Source organism: Aethina tumida, chromosome 7 (genome assembly GCF_024364675.1).
Source record: "Aethina tumida isolate Nest 87 chromosome 7, icAetTumi1.1, whole genome shotgun sequence".
NCBI lineage: Eukaryota > Metazoa > Arthropoda > Insecta > Coleoptera > Nitidulidae > Aethina > Aethina tumida.
Genome location: NC_065441.1, coordinates 808,758 through 830,108, shown reverse-complemented (window position 1 = coordinate 830,108; position 21,351 = coordinate 808,758). Strand labels below are relative to the sequence as shown.

General features: G+C 27.1%; 3 protein-coding genes across 4 annotated transcripts in view; 2 read left to right on the top strand and 1 right to left on the bottom strand.

Annotated features, from left to right (window-relative positions):
• Positions 1–3,595: 3,595 nt before the first annotated feature.
• On the bottom strand, positions 3,596–7,978 carry LOC109604832 (probable protein phosphatase 2C T23F11.1). 2 transcript variants are annotated; one of them, XM_020021373.2, is made up of 3 exons: positions 7,847–7,978; positions 7,060–7,682; positions 3,596–4,819 (listed from the first exon to the last, which is right to left on the bottom strand). In XM_020021373.2, the coding sequence occupies exons 2-3, from the start codon at positions 7,676–7,678 to the stop codon at positions 4,416–4,418; spliced, it is 1,023 nt and encodes a 340-aa protein (XP_019876932.2). In that variant the 5' UTR covers positions 7,679–7,682; positions 7,847–7,978; the 3' UTR covers positions 3,596–4,415. The 2 variants fall into 2 exon arrangements, with proteins under 2 accessions (XP_019876932.2, XP_049825307.1); XM_049969350.1 differs by lacking the exon at positions 7,847–7,978 and having other exon boundaries at positions 7,060–7,693.
• A 1,184-nt stretch (positions 7,979–9,162) lies between these two features.
• LOC109604835 (protein lin-52 homolog) lies at positions 9,163–10,681 on the top strand. Its single transcript, XM_020021377.2, has 4 exons — positions 9,163–9,228; positions 9,407–9,502; positions 9,555–9,662; positions 10,346–10,681. The coding sequence occupies exons 1-4, from the start codon at positions 9,195–9,197 to the stop codon at positions 10,489–10,491; spliced, it is 384 nt and encodes a 127-aa protein (XP_019876936.1). The 5' UTR covers positions 9,163–9,194; the 3' UTR covers positions 10,492–10,681.
• A 611-nt stretch (positions 10,682–11,292) lies between these two features.
• The window catches only part of LOC109605467 (echinoderm microtubule-associated protein-like 2), a 29,286-nt gene continuing 19,227 nt past the window's right edge, over positions 11,293–21,351 (top strand). Inside the window, exons 1-2 of the mRNA XM_049969338.1 lie at positions 11,293–11,445; positions 19,277–19,380. Coding sequence (XP_049825295.1) covers positions 19,338–19,380 — 43 coding nt within the window. The 5' untranslated portion in view covers positions 11,293–11,445; positions 19,277–19,337. The remainder of the gene's footprint in view (positions 11,446–19,276; positions 19,381–21,351) is intronic.

Below are 21,351 nucleotides of genomic sequence, written 5' to 3'. Positions count from 1 at the left end.
TTATTGGTATGGTTACTTATCAGAGGCGGACTAAGGCATAGGCAACCTAGACAAGTGGCTAGGGCCCGTAATTTTTGGGGCCAGAAGATTACGTTTTTAATTTTTATAATTAATTTTTATTTAACAGAAAAACATGATATTCATAATTCTTGCTGAAACGTATCCAAATTATGCCGAATCGTTAATAAAGTCGACAATATAAGATAAATTGTATAAAAAATCAACTTATTGTACTGTTGCGTCTGTAAATTATTTTCCAAACAAACAACTCTAATGGAAGCCAAATTTTACTCTCTAATTATTGATTCTAGACCTCTCGTGTAAATCAGCTGACCGTCATTATTCGCTATATTGCTCCAAGTGGTATAAAAGAAAGATTTTTGAGATTTCTACCTATATTTTCTCATACTGGTAAAAACTTGAAGAAAATTGTTTTAGAATTTTTAAATAATATAGATTTAATAATCACTAACTGTCGAGAACAGAGCTATGATAATGCGTTTAATATGTTAGTTAATATAAGGGACTCCAATCCAGATTAAAACAGCATTATTTTTCTGCTCATTTTATACCATGCGCAAATCATTCATTAAATTTAATTGGAAATGCTGCTACCGAAAGTTGTATGGAAATAATCACTTTTTTCAATATTATTCAGAAATTGTATGTATTTTTTTCAAGTTTTACACATAGGTGGAATGCATTACAACAAGAGCAAACACTTGAGTATTAAACCTATTTGTGACACCAGGTGGTCTGCTCGTTTCGATTTTATGAAATCCTTAAAGAAAAATTAAGAGGAAATTATACATTGTTTACCTCCTCAAACAAAGATGAAAAACTATTAACAAGGTCCTTACTATATGGGGAAAAATTTTAGAGAGAATAGACGCTTTAAACTAGACACTTCAACAAAATATAGCAGTTTTAATATATGATTCATTGATAGATTTTATACAAACTGTTAGAGATGATTTTGACAATTTAGAAAAAGAAGCAGAAAAAGTTAAAAATGTACTAATGATAAAAAACGCCAGAAAATACGAAAACTATTTCATGATGAAATTCCAAAACATGAAATAAAAGAGTTAATTACAACAATTCAACCCAATTTGATTAATCTGTAAATGGAACAGTACTTAAAAAAAGTCTTAATCTAAGAAAACTTTTTATATCTGTATGGTGTTGATGAACACCAAAAATGACATTTGCTGTAAAGCTACATCTGCAGTACAGCTGTATACAGTAGAAAGTATCATGCTCCTTCAATTGATTGCATATGAATTGGGCCAATCTTATGTTCTTAAGAGATTTTCTGGGTCTTTCAACTGAGTAAGGCACTGCTGGCCGCATTTGATATATTTGCCACCAAGAAGTAGTTACTTGTGTGTGAATTTGTAGACAAGTTTTAGGATGTCAAAATATAAGTTCCGAGATATTTATCTAATTTTTATTACTGACTATTTCACAAAACCACATTGAAATTCAATATATAACAAACAATCCCGAAAAACATTAATGAATACACCCAACATCTAATACAAATTTTGGAATAAATATTTTAAACGAAATGATAAATAATAATAATCAAATTAGGTTGACCAGAGACCCTTTCTCAAAATAAAAGTTGTTCAAAAGCAATTGGAAAAACACTGTCACTTCGAATCACATTCACATATAATTGAAAAAATTGAAAAAGAAAATCGACCGAAAAGCAATACTTTACTTGATAGAATAAACGTTCAAGTAAGTTCAGCATTCCAATTACGTCATCACATGCTGGCAAACATGGAAGGAGCCATAACTTTCTCAAAATTTAACCACATCCCTATGATATCTAAAGAAACAACAACAACAAAAGAGAAACAATTGGAAACAATTCAAATTACTATTCGGCTAAATTGGGCAATATTATTTTAAATTAAAGTAAAAGTTACTGTAGACATAATCTAGAATAGAGATGAAACGGATATTCGGTAACTATCCGGTAACCGACCTATCCGGGTCAAGTTTTAAATCCGGTCGAACACCGGATAAGAAACATGTACCTGGCCGGATACCGGATTTCAAATAAATACGTACGACATAAAGATTGAACGGACCTTATTCAACATGGAAAATCATGAATTTTCAATAACTAAACAAAAAATTTAATAACGAAGTGGCAAATTATGATGAATAAATACCAATTTCTCTGCGTTAAAAGCCAACAGACAGTTTCGCTTGTCTTCGTATACAAGGCCAGCTTCCGAAAAAAGTCTTGTTGCTACAGGGCGTTGAAAGGTAAACTCTAATATACTTCGTTAAGTTTGGGTATTCTACAGCATTAGGTTTTATCAATTTCATACGTAACTGAGTTTTTTCCTTGATCGTGACATTGACTAGTGTCGTTTTCTGTCGCTACCTCATTAAAGCAATCTCAAAAGGAATCATGGCTTCACGAGATACAGCCGACTCTTTTCTTCTATTTTTTTTGACTGGACATGAACTGCTGCTGGATGCTTCTTCACAAAACATTTTCATAATTTCCAATAGAATGTTATGGCGAGCTCTCTCCGCTTCAATAACACCCAATATGTTAGTTCATCAGGTGTTCTTTGCCTAGTTTCATCCTTGTCTAAATACTTTTTAGGGCTGCAACGTGTGGTATCACTACTAATACGCAGGACAAACCAGAACTTGTTAATTTGGTTTATTCTTCAAAGGGTTTCAGTAATTTGATACATTGCTCCATCAAACGCCACTGTTGGTGAGTTAAATTGGTGAGTTTATATGATCAGCAACATACAAAGTTAGACAAGCTTTTGTTCTAATACACTTCTATCTAAGTGGAATTTCTTTTCTTTTCGAATCGCCAGTAGTTTTTCTTGAGCTGAACCTGAGTGGTTAAAGTGCATAACAATCCGTCTACCAGCAGCAATCATTGTTGTTACTTAAGGGTGGACATTGAATTATGGCTCCCTGAAGCGTATGTATGAAGCATCTAGCTGGATGTTCGACCGGATATTCGGCTATCCGACTTGCAAGGTTGGTCGAATATTCGAAATTCGGTATCCGGCACAACATATATTCGTTTCATCTCTAATCTAGAATTCCAATTTAATAGTTAACGAAGAATTTTTCTTTCTATTCGTCAAAAAAGAATTTACCAGCAAAGAATTTATTTGTGAGTATTTAGCATCGTGATAACACCACACCACATGATGTAAAATATCTAAGGAAAACTTCACTCTTGAAGAAAACTACTTGGTGGACATCAGTTATGTGATGATTAACCATTGAAAAATTTGGACTGAAAAGACGAGATAACCTGAATTTTATAACTAAGCAAACTGAAAATTCGTAAGTATCTAAATTTTCATCTTGTTAAAGTCCCAAAAATGTTTGTGTGTTATGCATTAAACTGCTGTGCATTAACCAATCCTGAAACAATGTTATTTATTTTTAAGATAAATATTAATATAATATATGAATAACAAAAAAAATACATCAATCGAATTTCCACATTACCTTTAATTCAAACAAGCTCCGTACTTAATTTCTCAAATAGTTTATAATAAAACAAAACAAAAGGAACAATAAATAACACTACATATTAAAATAATAGTTTATTTCCACAATAAAAACATTTCAACAGCCACTTTAACTCTAATAAATGTCTACACGAAAAAAGTATACATTACTAAATGACCTAGTACAGTACAAGTACAAAACGAAATTCTATTGACGTACCAAAGTGATCGAGGTGTGTAAAAATTTAAGAATAAATGAAATACACAAAGCCACAGCAACAGTAAACACTTAATTATAAAGGGCACACAAGAATTGTCAGGAACCACATAAAATTCTGTTAAATGCCTTTAAACTTTGATATTTTATTGAGACTTTGGCAAATCATCTTAACTACATATTAACACTAATTAACATTCGAGTTATGTTCACATAAAGTAATTTTTAAAGTAAATAATAATTTTATTAATAGTTGCTTAATCACTCCAGAAATAGAATAGATTACAATAATTTTTAGTAGTTTAAAGATATTTTAACTTCATGCATTAAAAACCCATGAAGAAGCCTGAAATTTATCTGAAGAGTTTAAGCAATAACATTTCCAAATCCAATACACCAACAAATGTCAGTTGAAAGAATTGTCAGTAGATCATGAAAATTTAATTCATTTCTGTATGCAGGTTAGATACGTTAAAAAAACCTTAATAATAATTATAATAAAACGATTAGAAAACTAGACCAGGCGCTCCGATCAGCTGTTGAACTCGTTCGGAACATAAAATTGTAGTTCACAGTTTTTCATGATATTGTTTATGGTATAAAGTATTATTATATACATTTTATGTACAATCTGAAAACAGAGTTGGGAGGTCGAGATGATTTTATATATACAGAGGTAAAAGTGTTCATTCGACAGGTTCTTTAACCTCGGTATCATCACCGTCGCCCAAACGGGTGGTGGCTTCTTCTGGGGCGGCTTCTGCGTTAGCTTCGACATCGGTGTCCGCCGCATCCTGCGACAGACTACTGGCGCATTTGTCGCGCAAGGCGTCGTAAGTGCCTCCGTGGAGCAGAGCCACAATCACCACTGTCATGTTATCACAGCCGAGTCCTGCCATGTCGCAATCGGGTGCCAAACACTGCATCATCAGTTCCTCGCATATCTCCTCTGGATCGACGCCCAACGCAATGTTTTTGCGTACGAAAGCGATCACGTCTTCGTTGCTCATCACATCCCAGATACCATCGCACGCCAATACTATAAATTCCCACTCTGGTGTCAATTCACGCTCTTCTACTTCTGGATACGCTGGAAATTGAAGTTTTTTATGAAATACAGTTTCTTAAGCCTTGAATAAAAATAATATTAAATTTGATAACTGTATATTTCCCTATTCATTTTAAAATTAATAAAGATATTCGTTTTAAAGTGTTTTACTTGACTATGCAGTAATTAAAAGTAATAAAACAATATTAAAATAAATCCAATGTAAATCTAATAAAATAAAACTAAAAACAACAACACTATTATTTGTCTAAAAATTGAAAACCTATATTATATATTATATTTTGATATTAAGTAATAAAGGCTCAAAATAACCAAATTTCTTAGTAGAACACTAACCAAAGGGAATAAATAAATCCCTTTTTTAATAAAGTCTGAATAATTAAAAAATAATAGAAATAAAAAATTTATAAACACTAAATTTTATTGTTTTAAAATATAAATTTATTATAAATTATTGTTCAAACTTTATCTTCACTTAAAAAAAGAAAATGAACTGTTTGATTTTAACTAAACTAAGTAAGAAAGCTTTCTTTTGCAAAGAATTAAGAGATATTTTTGTTTGTTAATGAAAAACAGTTGTTAATTATAGTAACTTATATTGACTTTGAAGAAATTTTCAATTGTTTTAATAAATTAAGTAAATATAATATATTGAACAGACATGTTAGTTAGTGTAATTGTTACTTCTCTGCATAAGAAAGCTTTCTTACTTAGTTTAGTTAAAATTAAACAGTTGAATTCCTTTTCTAATAATGTTTGAATAATTAAAAGGTAATAGAAATAAAAAAATTATAAATATTAAATTGTACTATTTTAAAATATAAATTTATTATAAATTATTATTCAAATTTTATATTTATTAAAAAAAGGAAATGAACTGTTTGATTTTAACTAAACTAAGTAATAAAGCTTTCGTATGTAGAGAAGTATAGATATTTTTGTTTGTTAAAGAAAAAACATTTGTTGATATGATATATTGACTTTGAGGAAATTTTCATATTGATTTAATAAATTGAGTAAATATAATACATTGAACAGACATGTTAGTGTAATTGTTACTTCTCTGCATAAGAAAGCTTTCTTAATTAGTTCATTTCTTTTTTTAATAAATTATGAATAATTAAAAAATAATAGAAATAAAAAATTATAAATATTAAATTTTACTATTTTAAGTATAAATTTATTATAAATTATTATTCAAACTTTATATTTATTTAAAAAAAAAGTAAATAAACTGTTTGATTTTAACTGAACTAAGTAAGAAAGCTTTCCTATGTAGAGAAGTAACAGACATTTTTGTTTGTTAATGAAAAAACAGTTGTTGATATGATACATATTATATTAACTGATATTGACTTTGAGCACATTTTCACATTGATTCAATAAATTGAGTAAATATAATATATTGAATAGACATGTTAGTGTAATTGTTACTTCTCAGCACAAGAAAGATTTCTTACTTAGTTCAGTTAAAATCAAACAGTTCATTTCTTTTTTTAATGAAGTTGGAATAATAAAAAATAATAGAAATAAAAAAATTATAAATATTTAATTTTACTATTTTAAAATATAAATTTATTATAAATTATTATTGAAACTTTATCTTTATTAAAAAAAAGGACATGAACTGTTTGATTTTAATTAAACTAAGTAAGATAACTTTCTTATGCAGAGAAGTAACAAATATTTTTGTTTGTTAATGAAAAAACAGTTGTTGATATGATACATATAATATTAACTTAGATTGACTTTGAGGGGATTTTCAATTGTTTTGATAAATTGAGTATATATACTATATATACATATATATAATAATATAATACATTGAACAGACATATTAGTTTGTATAATTTAATGACATAACTTAATATAAAGGATTATGTGTACTATTTATAATAAAACTTATCATAAATTAAAATATTTAAGAGAAAACAATCATTTTATATGCCTGAAAGTTCATATATGTTGGCTGCATACATTAGAATACATTAAATAATTTTAAAAAAATATTTAATGATATATGTTACAAATCACATTGGATGAAACACTCTATATATATATATATATATATATATATATATATAGTGTTTCAGATTGATGTTCATTAAATTGTCATTTATGCTACCATTTTAAATTTATAAAACGTCAACATAATTAAATTAAAATTAAAACTACTAAAATGGAAATGGTTCATTGTTAAAAGTGTGATTAATAAGGAAATTGACAAACATTAGTCATAAATGAATCACTGTAAAACTTACCTGTGACAATTTGTTCCTCTGGACTTTTATCAGCATTCCTTTTAAATATAAAGTCACCAAGTGCTCTAGAGAGGGCCAAATTTCCATTAACCCTATTACTGTTTACCCAACCACCTGCGGCAGTAATTCTATCAAGCTCTTCTTGGTTGCTTGGTTTATGATCTTTGGATAAAGGTTCAGCTTTGCCATTAATGCTGGCTACTGCCCTTGAATCTCCGACATTTGCACAAAACAACTTATTATTCTTGACCAACATTGTGACAGCAGTCGTTCCTGATTGTTCATGTTTCAATGACTCTTCCTCCAACATAACCCTATCCAATTCCAAAAATGCCTGCTTCATAGCCTCAGATATATTACCCTCCTTGTACTCACTCCTGTTAATAATGTATTTATGCAAATGTTTACCAGCATAAGTGGCAATGTTCGCTCCCCCATGTCCATCGTAGACTGCAAAATAGGCAGCATCCTGATCATCAGGGAGAGAAAGGATGATTGTGTGTGAATCTTCCATGTTTATTCGCCATCCTTGCATACAACTTGAACCGACCCTAAACAGGGAATTCTGACAGCAAGCAGATTCCTTGACTGTAACAGGTTCTGAAAGTGTTTGACCCATAATTCTGGAAAACATGCCCGAGATTAATTATTTGCGTTGACTAGTCCTTATGCAATACTTTCGACATAATGGCTTTAGAAGTTTAACGAGTGAAATTCCGAATATAAACATTTTGACATTACTGCGAATTTTAAATATCAATATTGGATGGATTTCATGGATACTTACCTAAATCAAAATTTAACTCTGTTCTTTTTGTGTGTTTTTAACATGTTCATTATGCACTATAGAGAGTGCATGTTTGAATTCTTCCGATAAATACAAGTCTCAATGTGTCACGAGTATGCAGATGCAAAAACGCAATACTATTATATAGGTTATTTGTTCTCGTTAATACCAACATTACCTTAATAAATTCCCTAATCAATACGTGGGTCGATAATTTTCGTATGGTTATTTATATAAAATATCAGCCTTACATCATATTTTCATGGTATTCAATGGTATTATAATTTATTATTGACAAGTAAATCAATTAATCGCACACTATTATTTAGGAAATATTATTTTTATGTCTTTAATAGTTTAATATAGATTTTTTATCATGGCCTCTAGGCCTCTAGAGCTATTCCCGTTTTTATTTCAATATTAATGTTAAAAATAAAAAATGTATGTAAAATGCAAAACGTTAATGATCGTAAAGTGTTCATAGATTTTTGTGATTAATCAGTTATTTCAGAGAGTGTTAGTTTTACTTAAAAACGAATCTCTAAATTAATCTGTTCCAAAGTCAACGTAAATATCAGGAAACAATGCGAAATTTATGAGTTTAAGAATTTTGGGCAGTGACAAATGCATGACAGAATTCAATATCAATCAATAATTAATTTCGATTTTGGGACGGATAAGTTTGAAGAATTGTATGTTTTAAATCTAGATGTTATCAGTACATACCCGTTTAATTTCACTATTTTATATAAACTATATTTACAAAGATTTACTAAATAGTAATGCACTGTTTTGAACAAGAAAGACACTACATTTGTAGTACCAAGGAAACATAAGACATTCAGGTAAAGACCAGGTAAATTTTGATAAACTCCAGTATAATTTCAGTTCATTTTCTTAGAAAATTCTTAATATTGAGTACATATAACTCAGAAATTTATTATGGGTATTTATCAATTTATTGCCAATTTGGAAAAATATTGGAAAGCATATCTTGTTAACATAAGTCTGGATTTTAGTTACGTCAACGTGGCAACCATGGAATCACTAATACATATTATCGATATATTGAATTTAATTCATCTATTTATTATGAAAACCAAATATTAGGCGAAATATTAACTGAAAGTGATCTAAAGTTTTTAATATTGTATCTTTTAATAATAAATGAAGTCTCCCAAAATTATTTTAACTAATATATATTTTACTATGAATTTCGGTTATTTCAATGAAAACCAAATTTTATACGTCTAGAAATAATATTGTTTATTATTGTTACTTTTTGTAGTGCATTAATTTGAAATTCTAGGTACTTTCCATTTGTCAATTCAGTTGGTATCAGTGCAAGATGGCGTCCGATAAACCCGGGATCGTTGAACAAGGTAAATAAAATTCGAGTATAAACAAAATGAACAAATCAAATTTCTACAAAAGTGCATCCATTCTGCACATACATGGAATATGCATAATTTAATATATCCACGATGTACGAAATAAGCCACGGCAAATTTCTTCCTAATGACCAACTCCGTCACTTGTCATATTAATAATCGATTTCAGAGCAAGAGGATCAGGTTTTATCCGACGAGCTCGTTGAGAGCCTAATGAGTATGGAAAATTTAGACAGGCCTTCTCCAGAACTGTGGCCTGAAAAAAGTAAGTAACGTTCTGTAATTCAGATCTTCAAATATCGACGTTTTAATGTTAGTTCCAGGTATAAGAGATTTCATTAGTAACTTCCAGAGTACGCCTCAGAGTGTTTCAAAATCCCCTTATTCTAGGGAACTAACGCCTGAAGATCAAAATTATTTACATCGTAAGTATTTACTTTGTTTTATTTAATGTTGGTTAAATTTTCTATTTTGTTGTATAAAATTACTCTTTAAACTCACTTTTCACTTGTATCATAATTTGTTTATAAATAGGAATATACATATTATTATAGAGATCAGTTGATGTTGCATGCTTTCAAGAGTACTCATTTGTTGTTATGAAAATGACTAATACTACAGTTAAGTTTCATAATATGGTTTTGTATTAATTGTTTCAAAAACATGTAAATATGTAAAGTAGAATAAAACTGTGTATGAGTCTTAACATGATTATCAGAATTAATAGTTTTTTTTACAGTAGGCCTACACAATGTCTGTGTTGTTTTAAACATACTTAAATTGATACTTAAACATTGATTAACTATTTACCGCTATTTATTAAAATCCTTAATTACTTAACATAGTTATAGTTTTACCACTCAATTTACTGCCTTGTACAAAAGTTGTGTCACTATTTTTTTGTGCCATTTACAAAAGTGTATAATCAGATGTTAAACTACCACACAAATATTTTCCAACAGTGATATATAAATTATGAAAAATTTTGCTGAAATTTCTATTGAAAATTTTCGTGTTCTTTTGTCTGATTTGAGGACCTTGAAACTTAAATTAAAAGACTAAGTTTTGTTTATGTTAATAATATATATATTTTTATTTATTTTTCCAGAATTAGCATCTTTGTCTACTGCAGGATTAATATCCAAAGTTAAAGAATTACATGACATCACTTACCAACTGGGAGTTGAAGAATCAAGGGAGGTCACCAGAGGAAAATACTTAAATTTATTCAACAAACCAAAGAATAATACTTAATTAAAAGCCTGGGACTTGTGCTCTGTGATTTTGTAAAGTCTGACTTTTCATTGTACAAAACTATAGTATGTCTTTATATTGTTAAAATGAACAGAATTGTACATGATATTTTTGATTAAATATTCTGTACTTGTTCATTCTATTTATGTAAATAAATATTTGAAATAAAATAGCAATTGTTCTCAAATTATACTCGTTTTTTATTTAAAGCTGATTAATACGCGTATTCGAACAAAAATTTTAAAATTTTAGTCTACGTGGAAATTATTCTTGTTACGAAAGATGATGGAAGTTGGCATTGCAAATATTCCGAAAGAAGTACGCGTCTCATTGTTTACAACATTATTGTTTTCGAGTTTGAGTAATTTGTATCAGTTAAGCTCAACACACACCTCTTTCATCAATATGTTAATGTTAATTTATTTTAACATCTTCAATTACTTTAAATTAAGACTAAACTACTAAATATTTGTTGTTTATTGTTGGTAATTGGAAATTTATAAGATGTTTGTAATATGTAAATGGAAATAACAAAATTATTAAAGTAAAAAAAAAGTATTGTACTGAAAAATTTCTATTGAAATCAATAGAAAATTTATTATACAGATAACGTTTGCATTAAAATAAAAACATTAACTTTTTGAATAAGACGAATTTCCGTTGAGTATTAAACAGTAAAAGCATCGGTTCGTTTCGAACAGGTGTGTGTTCACCGTAAAACGTCCATATGCCGGTAAAAATTGAACAGGTAAGGAAATAGTGGGAGAGTGGCAACAACATTCACCTGACTATGACTGTATGAGAAATTATCAGTTGACTTTCAACCGTTTGTTCAGTAGTGTACGTTACCGTTGTGCATGTTTTCAACGCGATCGTGTAGTGCGCTGTTTTTTATGCTTATCAGTGATTATAATAATCAGAAGGTCTCTGTCGTCGTCCCCGATACATGTGAAGGTATAACTAATTGCTTACAATCAGTCGAGAAATAGACTCGGTAAATATAGTCGCGGTCTGAAGGACGTATTTGTATTGCAATATTACACTGACGTAAACATTTTAGCGTCCTATGCTTAAATATTTTGTCTGTTAAACCTATTAATTAATATAGTATTAGAGAATTATTAAATGTAAATTCAAAATGCATTAGAGAAAGTTTTCATTGCATAGAATAATAGATCACTTGAATATTATTATTATAGTATCATTTCTACGAACGAGATAATATGGTGATAAAAAAATAAAATTAAATTAAAAAAATATTGAATATACATACATTGTTTATTGAATAATACTGAATACTGGTGTTCATCGTATATTCACATAAAATGGCATTATAAATAATTTAATTAGATTCATATCAATTGTGCATATAAAAAATTCAAACTCTAATAATTAACTGCAATGACCATGCTCCATTCTGTATAACAATATTGAACAGGCAGAATTTATTAATGGCTAATGTAAATGGAGGTCAAGTTACATAATTTTAACTGTAAATAGAAATAACACAAATTAAAAATTTGCACACACACCGTTTTACAATCCATTAAATGCCAGTGTTTATTTGTTTGTATATTTTAACATGATAAAGTATAAACTGTAAACAATTTTGTAGTATACATTAGTATACATACAGTTTAAATGAATTTTATTAGTTATATTATAAATTTATACCTATATTCTAATTTAGAAAAGTTATAAATAAAATAGACAGGAAAGTCTAATGTCTAATTAAATGTACCTTTTAAAATCCAAACTGTTCCATTCTCCTAATTTTTAACAGCATTTGTTGAGTTCATCTTACTATTAAGTGGTGTATGTTGTTCAGGAAAAGATTCTTATTTGCAATATATTATGTTTTAATACTGATTTTATCAATATTTATCATACACTGTTCTGAAAAGTATTTTGAGAATGAATGATTTTGAAAATGACTCTTTATGTCAAAGATGACTTTTACTAAATATATATTTATATAAATAACAATATTCAAAACTAATACAAGAAATTAATTTAAACGTGTATAAAACAAGATATTTTATAAATAAAAAACTGCTGGAGTTTAGCCAATTATATGAGAACATATATGTCGTAGAGGACGAATATTGGCGAATATTGACGAATATAAAAATACTGTATTTTAAAAAATGTTCATTCATTTATGCTTTTGGGATTTTTATAGTTTCCCCATATTTCTTAATATAGTACGGATATTAAATGCCATAAATAAATCAACAAAATTTTAAATCAAATAAACACAGTAATTTCTGAAATTTTTAGATTTTTGTTATGTCATGTCCATTAAATATTTAAACAATTTTGCCACGTATTTCTTTAATATTTCTTGTTAAAATTATGATGACTTGGAATTTAGACAAGGTATATTTTTTTTCTATTTTGTGTAATGTAAAAGACTATAATTTTAATAATATCAAACATTTAGTTATATTATATATGCAAAATAAATTTTGTATTTTACTAATATGTTTAAGATCAAGAGTTAGTTTGAAGTAAAAACTTCTTTAGCCGCGTTGGGCACTTTTTGGTAGCGAAAAATCTTATGGATTCGCGTCACCGACATGCTCATGACTGCCGCACGCGCAATGTGCTTTTTGGATGGGTAAAATCTCGTGCGTTCGGATCACCGACATGCTTATAGCAGTATATTTGTAGCTATACAGCTGACGTATAGTTGAATCGATTTAGTGAAAAGAGTGTATATACTGTACATTGTTGGAATAGTATTTTTGTTTGATTATTATTACAATGATCGAAAACTCAGTACTATAAAATATAAAACGATAATCGATGCCGTTTTTACAGATAAATTTGAATCGAACATTTTCATTTCTTACTTTAGTTACCATAAGTCTTGTATGTTTTTTAGAACAAAATGAAATAATTGAAAGTACAAAAATTATAAGTATTGTTGAAATTAATGACGACAATGATGCAAACAATTAAAATAATATTAAAAATCAAGTGAATTGAAATTTAAGTAAATACAAATACTATTCATAAACAATATCATTGTACATTAATTGTTATTTCAAGTGAATTGTATTTATACTTTGTCATGATCTTATTCAGCCCTTAATATATTTGAATAATAAAAAAACTTATAAACATGCATATAATTGTTGCTCGGAGTGTCAATAGATGTGAAAACCAGATTGATCTTGATAATTTTAATTGAAAGATTATGAAATTTCAAATTTTAAGTTCTAAGTTTTCACTTCTATTGGCAGTTTCCATAACTGCCAATTTTTATTTTTTTAGTTTTAACATAATATTTGCTTGCATTAAACTCATAATAAATAATAATAATTAAATTTCTTCAAGGATTAAAAAAATAAATATTTGTAATGTTGATTGTATATAAATATTTGATTATAATAAAATTAAATTTTGTACATACAAACAATGATAAATAATTTTAATAAAGGTAGGACGTTATGTTAAACAAGAAAACAACATAAAGTAATAATGAAATCCAAATAATATATATTTTTTAATTTTTTGTTTATAGGACATTAATGAAACATATTTATATTACTTTGGTACATTTATGTTTCAATTTAAAAACCTGAGGGTTTTTTTTAAATATGTTATTTAATTCGATTTACGAAATAAACCAAAATAAGATTATATAATTATTTCACTTTTGAAAAGCACATCTTAAAACCGCTTTCATAAATAATAATAATAATAATAATAATAATAATAATAATAATAATAATAATAATAATAATAATAATAATAATAATAATAATAAGATTAGTATCCGGTAAATGAAAATAAACCGTCTGTTTATATCTGTTATTCGCCTTTCTACTGTCTTTTGCTTTTATACGCAGGCATTTAGAACAGGATGTAGGGTTACAATGTTCTCTTGATTGTTTCATAGACCGGAAGCGTCACGTTTGTACCATCGTACGACTTCTTTTTGTCATCTGATACGCTGAGGAAGGGACAAGTAACGTATGTCTATCCATCCATCTATAAAAATTTGTTTTAGCCAAATTCAGAAAGAAAAAATATATATGATTATACTTCATAGCAACAAGTATGGACAAATATTTGCAAATAAATTAACACACATAAATTGTATGTAGGAATTTCGTAGATGAACCGATTAAGTTATAGTTAGATTCATTAATTATTTATTGCATGATTTATGACCACATAATATGAGCAGGTCATACCAATTTGAACATATTTGTTTTTTATTCACTACATACATTTACTGTAACGGAAAACTATAGTTTTCATACTATGTATTAAAGAATACTTTACATAATAGTGTTCCAAAGTGACGCAATGTTTAAGTTTTTCAATTAAGATGGAACAGTTTTTGAGCTATGGTGATATCAACTGAACTGAACAAATATTTAAAATATGCCTATTTTAACGTTGAAATTTTAAAATTTAATTAAGTAAAAACCATTTTAATAATTTAGAAAGTATAGTTAGTAAGTAAGTATAACAATTTTAAAAAGATGATATCTTTTTGTCCTTAAAGAATTAACGTCAAACGGTCTAAATGTTGATGAGTATTCTTAAATTCTAAATCATTTTACTCTTTATATCTTCATATTTTGTATAGAACAAATTCGAAAAGAACGTTTTCTTCAATATTTTTAAATATTGTAATAATTTAATGGCAATTACATATAGAACAAATATATATATATATATATATATATATATATATATATATATATATATATATATATATATAGGTTTCATATAGAACAAATATTTACTTAAAATTGCTTTGAATGATAATAAATAATAATAAATCTAATACAATAATTTACAGTAACTGCCAATTTTATTTTTGTTGGTTTTTTGGTGATTTACCCTGATTGATTTAATGAAGGTCAAGAATTGATTTACAATTAATTAAAACACATCCATAACAACTTTGACTTGAAAGTTTAATTAATATCTTAACTCTGAGTGTTACCATTATTGGAAGCGTCCCGTTCGTCATTAGTTTGTTATTATAATACTGTAAGTATATCTTTGGTCATCGCTTCCGGTACTTGCAGAGGATATATTAATTGGCACTATGTCTCGTTTTTATTATAGTCGGATTCGTTTTACTTTACGTACCATCGAATTCCTCACAGAACCGGTGTTTGGCTCGCAGTGGTGGTACCAAACAATCGCACAGTTCATTGGCTCCACGGTCAATGCGAGCGGAATACCGGCTTCTGAAAACGGAGCAGCCTTATCAAATTGTGCGATTTCATGACATTCTCAAATCCGCACTAACGTGAAATGTTCTAAGATTAAAGAATTCACTCAAATAAATATTCCCGAAAAAACTTACTGCTAATTGATAATATCCTCTGCTCAATCAATACCTTTTTATATTCTTAATAAAACCACGAAATTTGCTTCAAGCAAAATTCACTCTTAAATTGCAGTTATGTATTTAAAATGCCGAAAACAAAACTTATTGGATAATTAAATTTGTAAATGTAGTTATCTTAGTTAATTATTAAAGTTTTTATGGAATATGTATTTTCACTTGAACCCTTGGAAAAAATTTAAAATTGTTCAATTCTCTAAGTTGGGATACTTGAATTTATTTACATCTGAAGTCCCAAATTCATATATAAAATTGTAAAATTGAAAACCCATAATTTTCTGTTTAATTAATGTCATAGAATGCTGATTTCATATTAATATTTAAAAACTTTCTTAATTATAATATTATTTTTTCGATATATCTATGTATGTACTAAATGTAATCGCTATTCATATAACTTGTTGTTTTATACTCTTGAAAATTGCGTAATATTTATAGAAAGTATGTTCTCGTATATAAATTAGAAATATCTTAACCAAGAACATTTTAAAGTTAAAACTCTCTAGGTAATATAGGGATTAGGAATAGCTCAGGTTGAGATTCTCCACCACTTCTCACCACATAAGTAAATATTTATTTTGAAATATCCTGTGATTATAATAATTTTAATTGGAATGAGCATATATATATATATATATATATATATATATATATATATATTGTACAAATATTTTAGTTTTTATATTTAAAATATATTGGAAGTCATAAGTTGAAAATGAGTTTTATATCTGAATTATACCAATGGGTCGCTTCTATTCAGTACACTTCTCCCATTCTAATTCTCAGCGAGGATAATCGTGAGAAACTTTACACGTTACAACTTATTATACTAAAATTACGAATATTCCCATGCATTCAATATAATTATTTTTTTGTCATATCTACTTTTAGATTGTTTAACCTGTGATAAGCATATTTGAACTTGATTTCTTTGTGGGAATAACTGCAATATTTATTTATTTTTAAATCAAATCGTTTTTTAATATGTATGGTCATTAGATTTGCAATAGTATAATTAATAAAATTTGATGAAATAAAATTTGCGAATAATTCATTGCAATTTTACCAAAATTTGGGTCATGTAATAAGAAAATTGGGAACGCATATGGCTAATGCAACGTCCTTTTAGTGTACATAGATGGTATTGACGGGTTTGTGAGTCACCATTTCGAATGTATTTTGCGAACCCATTGTCTTGTCCTATTCCTTTAAATTTTTTTTTGGGCTTTCTGGCTCAAGGCTTTGGATCTTTCTATTCGTTGCTCAAGTTTATTTGAGCCGCTTAAATTCAATGTCATTTTGTAATTTTTAAAGAAGAATTTAATGTGAATTTAGTTAATTTTGTATAAATTTATATCTACACAGCATTTTAATAGGGATAAGTTTCATAGATTGGGATCTCAAAATTTCTTCAGGAATAGAAGTTCAAAAAACTCAAATGAGTTGAAACTATTCTATGTATTATTAAAAATACACAAATTAAACACAAAAACTATATATATTTACAATACGAAGATACTGATTTTATTAACTTTATTTAACTTTATTATTATGTTACTATAGTCCAAGATTGTGCTTCAGATAGACTTCTTCTTCTCTTTGTAAGGGTAGCTTTTTTGAAGTTTCATAATCTTCTTTTTTAACTATATTTATCTACGATTTTTGGCATTTTCAATCAAAGATTTTGTTTGATTTTGTTGATTTTGATTCCTTTCGATTGCGTTTTATAATCATTATCATTTCCATAACAAAGAACTTTTAAAATTTTAAACATATAATTACTGTCCATAGTTAAAATCTGCTCGAGCCAATAAATATTTCTAAATCATAAGAATTAGTATTAATCTTAACAATTCTTGGTAAATACATGCCGAGACGAGTTAATATCATTATATTTTTAAATACAGTATTGGTCAAAATATATAAACTTTTTAATTTTTGCACATATTCTGAGTAAAATATATTTAGCAATGAATTAATCTAAATATCAATTGAATACATATATAATATTAATAATCATAAAATAGGAACTTTTTGGATATAGGCTCCTTTTTAATAACTTTTTATCATCTCTTGCTCATTAACTTTGTTTATCTTAACGTACGGTTCAACATGCGTCCAAGTACTTCTAAATTTGCCATCTACAGTTACCAATAGATTCTCTATGGAATTCAGATAAGATGATTGTGTTGGCCACTCCATTATTTTAATTTTGAACTTCAACATATCCTTTAAGAGTCTTAATGAATATTTTGGGTCAAATCAAAAAAACATTCCTACACCATTAACAATCTACCACCATGTTGGCAAAGTCCATATGATTAAATTAGTTAGATTAGATTTAGTGATGTATATGTTAATAGCTTGTTTTCATTGCACAATATTCAAATCTGGAGGTTAATTCGGTACGGACATTGTTCGTTGAAAGCAGTGACTTCTTGACGTAGTGTCGACTGAACAAACTGTCAGCTACTAGTCTTCATTTTATGATCCTAGTACTCGCTGTGTTTCGGTTATTTGCTAAAAATTTTTTCGAAATAAGAAATAAATGTCTTATGGATAATAAAGTTAAATAATTTTCTATACTGTCGATTTGTCTAGTCATAATTTATTTCATTTGTGGTTATATTTTGATATACTCCGTCGATAAATTTCTTAATTCAGATGGAACAGTTTATGAGCGACCCGCGATTATAATAACAGAAAACAGCTCAACTGAACTTGAATATGATCGCTCTCAAAATATACCCAATGTAGAATTGAAATTGAATATAAGAAGATATTATTTTGTACAATCTGAAAAGGAGAATAGTTTAATTTTAAACAATCCAATAAACTAAAAACAATTGTATTAATTTTGATAGTGTACAGTAATGTAAATAGTATACTAAGTAATAACAGTTTAAAAAGTTGATATTTTTTGTCTATTACTGTAAGTACATAGATGAATAGAAATTTTGAAAAAATGCTGTATATGTAATTCTGTAACAAAGTAAATATAGCTACTAATTTTACTGAACTCAAGTTTTCTTGCCGTAGTTATGCTATTGATTATTGGTTAAACAGAAATATGTCCTTCTCTACCAAATTAAAAAAGTATATTTAAACTTATTACACACTTTGTGGTTTTCTGAATATGCTAGTTTCAAATAAGTTTAAGAAAAAAATATAGATATTCTAATTCTCTAAAGCATTTTACGTACTACAATTTACGATCAAATAGTCGTTTTAATACACGTCTTTCATAAAAATTAATCTGATTTATGATAAGACAATATAAATAGTTGATTAATAATTGTCAATATATCTTATCTCATTGTTAACAGTTTTGTGTATGTATTGTGTATAAACACAATATCATGTAGTTTAAATTTAAACCATTCAATAGAGTGTTTTTATTTGCAGGATTTCATCATGTACAAAGGCATAAATGTCAAAAACTTGAAAGTAAATAATTAGGAAAAGTATGCATTTAAACAGCGATTCCATGGAGTCCCCTGATGAAAATCGTAAGTACCAATTATTTTTGTGGCATACAATTAATAAATAGTTAATAAAATCGATATATACTATCGCTCATATGTAGTGCAACAAATTAAAAATTTTTCTTTATTTACATAGTTTTTATATAACTTTTTATTTCATAAAATATTAAAATAGTAAAAAGTTCTATTACTTTTTGAAATTAGGAAGAACTCTTTTGAATTTGTATCCGATATATAAGATTAATCTTAGTTATGCAGTACAGAAATTTTTTTAAATTTACATTGATAAAATTTATAGTATATTTTAATTGTTTGTTATTGTTACAACATATTACTTTCACATAGATATTTTAATTAGAGAAGTAAATTTGAATATTTGTTTAATTTCATAATATGTTTATTGTTTGCTAATCAATATTCATTTAGCACATGATTACATCACACATCACAGAGATATTTTTAACACAGAATAATTAAATTAGATAGATGCTAGGCTATAGTTGGTAATATATTCCAGTGGATTTTTACAATGACTGTTCTTTACAATATACAAAACCCAATCGAAGCCTCTGTAAAATTATTGAAAATTTAAGCTTGGATATCGATGGATCATCATCCTTTTTATGTTAAATTGCCATTTTCCAAAACTGTAGAAGAACGGGAATATCCCACACAATATCTTAAGTTTTAACAAATAAAATAAATTGATGAAGAAGTTTCAAGGCCGATCGTTTATTTGTATAAACATATAAGAAGATAGATGTAGGTTTCAAATGATTTAAGCGGATATAAAATGGTTCATTAATAATCAAAGAATTTATATATACAAATTACAACAAATTAAGATGATTCGTAAAAAGAAATTTAATATATAATATATGATATATGGAAAAGTCCAAATCCAAATAGTATTTTAAATTTATACTAAGTTCGTTAATCTATTGGATTAAAATAAATAATTAATTAATTAAACATTTTTTTTTAAATTTATAATTTTAAAATAATTTATTGCTCCCAATCAACTCGAATATAATTATATTTTTTAAATGACTACAGTAAATATTTGTGGTCAATTTTCATTTAAATAAAATATGTATTAAATTAATAATAAAAATAATAACAACATTTTAATTAAGAATATGTAAATAAATATTCTGATTAGTCCGATTTGATTTTTGTTGGACGTTATCGATTCTCTAGGAAAAAGTATTTCATATTACATGAGGAACATACAATGAGGAAGCAATAATGCAACAAGTCTTTCTAATTCTTAGGTTGGAATAAAAGAAGTGGATTTGAACAAACTACTTCCGATAACGTCGGATGTTGGCATAATATGGTAATAAAGGCTTTCTCTTTTTTAATTAATGACATCTACATTAAATCAATGACACAACAAATAATAATTCAAATTTAGGAATGTTAGTTATATTTTGAATTTAATGTTTTATGTGTTTTTGTGTGAATTTACCATTCTCATCATAACTCATAAATTATAAAACAATTTTTATTATGTGTTATAAAATAGCATACTTATTTATTATCAATCTTTTATAAAACAATATAAATAACAAGTTAATAATGTTAATAATAAAAACAGCTATTTATAAAAAATTATTAAATGAGCTTAGTTATATCTTAAATGTTCTGTTTATTAACAACTTCAAAGTGTTGATAATTACTTAAATAAAAAACATTATCTGGTAAAAATTTAACATTAACCTGGTTATACGTATGCATCGGAAAATGCGGATGGAATTCAAAGTGGATTAGGACAGATTTACATATGTTAGAACGGTGCATTTTATTTTTCTTGGTGAGCGGTAAAAGTGTTTATTATACTTAGATTGTTGGTTAATATAATAAAATTAAATTATAATTTTTTAACTGGTAATTAAATGATTGTTAAACAAAGGAAGAAAAATGTTATAACATGAAATTTTGGCATACCTATTTTCTATTTATTAGTTCGTTAAAATAAAATAATAAATAAAT